At 34.0% G+C, this 5,043-nt stretch overlaps 1 protein-coding gene across 1 annotated transcript; it reads left to right on the forward strand.

Annotated features, from left to right (window-relative positions):
- The first annotated feature begins 387 nt into the window (after positions 1–387).
- On the forward strand, positions 388–4,376 carry LOC129254987 (TLC domain-containing protein 3A-like). The gene is made up of 4 exons (XM_054893534.2): positions 388–642; positions 1,103–1,304; positions 1,864–1,959; positions 2,818–4,376. Exons 1-4 carry the CDS (start codon positions 608–610, stop codon positions 3,169–3,171), a joined length of 687 nt encoding a protein of 228 aa, XP_054749509.1. The 5' UTR covers positions 388–607; the 3' UTR covers positions 3,172–4,376.
- The last annotated feature ends 667 nt before the right edge of the window (positions 4,377–5,043 follow it).

The following is a 5,043-nucleotide window of genomic DNA, read 5'->3' on the forward strand; positions in this document are numbered from 1 at the left end:
AAAAAAATGCGTTCCCCGATATTGATGTTATTTCAGCGGAATCAAATAACTCAGAGTGGCACCAGCTGAAAGTCAACTCTATTCTGAGTTAAAGTGTCTCCGATTTTGAATGAACTTCACTCGGACAGATGTGGCATCAGCTGAAAAAAAATCACTTCACCGAGTCAAAGTAATTCGGAAACGAGTCACAGTAACTCGTAAATGAGTCACTTTGACTCGAAACAGAGTTGACTCTCTGCTGGCGCCACATCTGTATAAGATTGTACTCTTCACAAATAATTGTGATAACAGGCGGTTATTTTTTCTTCGTCGGGTGTGAATTTCAACGTAAACGAATTTTCACAAATTTTCCCATTAAAAAAACAACATAAGACACGCATACACGAATAGGAACATCTTAGTTTCGTTCAGATTATATTTCTAAGGCGGACCATTTATTTGTTATTTATTAAATGTTTTAAATTGAAACCTTCGTAAGAAGTGCAATGTGGCATTTGTTAAAAGTATATTGAATTTTGAAATATGACAATAAACTTGTTTCTGTCTTTTTTTCAGATTGGTATCATGTGTTCACGCAGTGGTCCATTTTACCATTGCATGTTTTGTAATGTCCAGGACGTATCACGATGTATTCTATGCAGAGTAAGTTATTCGTTCTCTCATATAATTTAATTTGATTTTATTAAATTTCATTATTTTCTTTAAGTCTGAGTCAGAGTAAATTCATCCCTATACCATAAGCATAATTAATAAAAGACATGAACGATTAACCCCTAATAACACACTTTTGGATTATTGTACTAACCGTTTCGATTTCTCAAAACTTGCATGTCTTTCTTCGCAGATAATGTCCAGTTCAATTTCTCTATGTAACGATCTTGACAATGAATTTATCTGAAATTGTAGATCCAAAAAGTATTCCAATAGGTCTTTCCTAGTCTCAACAATAATCATCAACAATACATTTCAAATGTTTCTCCCCGGTGTTTCTCATTGAATTACTGTAAGAAATGTCATATTTCAATGTGATTTTTGTCTCAAAATTTTATACGAATTTTATATTGTATTCTTTCTTTTATCTCTGGTCATTGATTGTTTCTAGCTGCCTGTTATTAGATCAGCTATCCGTGTTTACCTTCGCCTACTGGATTTATGATGTCGTGATCATGTATATCTCTTATTGTCGGGAGAATCAGATGATGAAAACACCATTTTTAATAACCTTAAGACCATTCCTAGGAGATAACCCATTGATCATCGTTCATCACATCGCAGTAGTTTTCGGAGGTTGCCCTCTTACCTTGGTAGGTATGATGATGATGATGACGACGATGATGATGACAATGATAATGATGATGTTGATGATGATGTTGATGATGACGACGATGATGGCAATGATGATGACGATGATTTTGATAATGAAAATGATGATGATGGTGATAATGATGATGATGACGATGATGATGATACTGCTGATGACGACGATGATGATGATGATAATGATGACGACGATGATGAATATGATGATGAAAATGATAATGATGATGATTTTTATATTGATGATGATAATAATGATGATGAAGACAATGATAATGACGATGATTGTATGTTCATAATGATGATGATGATGATGATGGTTAGGAGGAGGAGGATAATGATGTTAGTGATAATGAAGATGGTGAGGATTGATGTATTCATAGTATTGGAATTATGTGTCAGCATTCAGTAACGAAAAGAAAGTTTATTATCATCAGGATAGCAAATTATTATGCCCTTGTACATACTGTATACGCCTTCGCCTGAAGCTGATTAACTTTCTTTTCAATTCTATTTTCTCCATCATTAATTTTCCCTTCCATATAGCACTACCGGTTCGGTAAAGCAGCCTTCATGATCTCGTGTGTGCATTTTACTGAATTAAGCGCTCCGTTTCTCAACATCAGGAAGATTTTTATAAGGGTAAGTAGATAAAATGAGTACTCTGAGTAATTTGATTAGTTAATCACTGATTCGGGAAATATGTGAAGAAATTGTTGACGTCATTTGGTTTTGTTTCTTCACAAATTTTAGTGCCTTGGTGATCAAAGAAATGAACTAAAATATAAACGTATATATGTATATACGTGTGGGAAATCGCATGTACAACTGTATCTTTTGATAACAATGGTGTGAATAAATGGGAATAAAAAACAACATGGCATACATTTACTTTTGTCGAAGATTTTATGCAGACAACCATGGTTAGAAATTAGACAGGCTTTGTTAGATGTGATAATATCCAACTGAAATACTGTGAAAGAAATTACTTTTTTAAATTTATTTAATTGCAGTTTTAGTTGCAGGCTGATCTGATACTCCCAAACAGAGACTTAATATGACAAAGTAAATTTTGAAATTTAGTAACCAATTTTTGAAGTAGAGCCATTTCATAATAAAAGGGATATCATAATCGTTCAGTTGTCCATTTACCTCAAATACGATCAAGTTGAAATGGTACTTAATTGCAAGAATATTTTGTTTAAACTTCTTTGAAGCGTTTAAAAACTATTCATTAGAATTCTGGATTAATCATTTTTGGTTAACTTGCGTATGGGCCATTGCAAAATTCCCCCAAATATTAATACTAATAGTTGTTTTTCAAAATTACATTTTTTTTTCAAAACCTTTAGGCCTGTTGGTTTGTCTGAGCTTTCAACGCATCAAGCTAGGAAAATAACCTTCATTGCTTATTTAGGAGCTTGAACAATATCTATTCAAAATCCCCTTACATGTTTTAATATAACTCACTTCTTGTATATTTTGTCATTTTCTTCCTAGCACGGTTACACGAAAAATCTTGTATTCAAGATCAACTCTGCTATCGCCGTGGTAACCTTCTTTATCGCAAGAATCGTTCTATTCCCCTCCATATACCTCATCTATGCCTACACATACAATCAAACTCTGTGGGAGGTGGCTAAGTCCATGTATTTTGGATGCCATTTTGTCATGTTTTTGGTGACGGTGTTGCAGACGACGTGGTTTGTTATTTTCCTGAAGACAGTGACAAAAGATCGCACGTCTAACGTCTTCGTGAACGGTCGTCAACAGAACGGACATCGCAGTGCAGACCAAAATGGCTACCAAAATGGTCGTGATGTTGGGTATCCTAAGATGAAAAAATCAGAATAGGCAGGTTATGATTAAGTTGCGTCTGCATATCGGTCCAACTTCGTTTACGCTTTGATATTTTATATCTCATTGAGTATGATATACACAGTAAGTTTTATTATTTTAAAAAGATGATGAGAATAACAGTTGCACGCAGCTGATCCCATTCATCAAGTCATTTTTGGCTGGTTAGTTTGAGTGATGAGTGAGCTAGGCTTATAGTCACTTTTAGCCTAATTATTGTGTGAAACGAAGTGCTTGTTTTTAATGTCAGATATTGGTGTCTTTTTCACAACACTGTGAGACTATAGATCAAATGTAATACTAAGAAACGTAAATGTCATTTCACAACCAATAAAGCGTTATTTTTACAGCGATCATTTCCATTAATCGGCTTCAAGTGTGCATTTTTCAAATAATTATGATGAATCAGTATAATATTGGCCCGTATGACATTATTTTGATAAGAGAAATATAGATAATCTCCTACTCCACTCTAGAAACTGTAACTACCCAATAATATTCAAGTGGCTTTGAAACTTTGGTTTAAAACCAAGATGACAAATCCATGCTAGGCAAACCAGGTCAAGCAATGTGTGTGAGGGTGGGTAGATTTTTTGTTTATTTCGCAACCCATGCAAAGGCAAGACTATTTACGATATTTTTCGAGACACATTTTCATGATGACAAGGGTATAGGGAGGGGTGGGGCAAGTAGATGTTGGTTTCGTTGGTGTGATCGAAAAGAAGTCTAAATGACCAAATGAAATATCAAAACTAAAACTATCAAACAATGTTTTTAAAAAGCAAACTATTATCCTTGTGCAAAAAAAATCACGAAACATTGCTAAACTCCTCAAAATCTCACTTCCTGGTTGGTTGATGATGACATGTGAATCCAACTGTCAACCTTTGTAGGTGATCACTCATGAAAATGCTTTATCGAATCAGTTAACGACAGAACTGGGCTATAAAGGTAATTTAGATTTCAAAATAGGCTTCTGGAGGCATGACAGAAGTGGTGTCAAAAGTGGGGGAGCAGGGACAACGCCCCTATATGTTTTTTTTTAGTATAAAAAGGAGGAGAAAAATTTGACAAGGAGAAGAAAAGGTTAACAACAAAATAAGGAAGAAAGGAAAGGTTTGGGCTGTAAAATTTATAATACCGCGCTGATTCAGTTGAGAACAAATATGACGTCATGTTTAGGCCATCTTGCCCCCCCCCCATCATGATTTGGCCATGTAAAGGAGGTTTTTAACTCTTTAACATATCAGAAAGATTGCAGCTCTATCATCGTGATCATGATCAGTTATATGATTTTAATTTATGTGTAGTATATATAATAGTGGTGCCGACTGACTACTTTGGTATTAATAATGTATTACAATGTGTGTTTGAATACCTCCTGATTGGCCTGCAATGCGATTTTGGAAAACGTTATGCCAATTTTCATGTGAACGTTTGAACATGAAACTTCCTTTCATAGTGTTGAATCGGTATGGATAATGAAGTTTAAATCCATGACTATTGCAACACTAATTGTTTAAAAAAGTCGAATTCAATAGCTAACAAAATCGTTGACATCATAGATTGGATTTGATTTGAAACAATTTGTTCTTTGAAATCTTAGACTAAACCTTAATTCATACATGATTATGTTAGTGTTGTTATCATTTGTGGTGACATTAATTTAACCGGGACTTCAAAAAAAAGAAATGAAAATTCGAATGGAAATCTTCAGGTTTTTTATTATTTTTTATATATTCGAAGACAGAAGCAAATCAAATAATCCATGTCAACTTCATGGCTTTACTGTTTGGAAAAATAAGAAATTTACTTTTTTTTATAATCAAGTAATTCGTGAAATCATGTGTAGCGTTATGAACCTAACTT

This window comes from Lytechinus pictus, chromosome 2 (assembly GCF_037042905.1).
Source record: "Lytechinus pictus isolate F3 Inbred chromosome 2, Lp3.0, whole genome shotgun sequence".
Taxonomy (NCBI): Eukaryota; Metazoa; Echinodermata; class Echinoidea; order Temnopleuroida; family Toxopneustidae; genus Lytechinus; species Lytechinus pictus.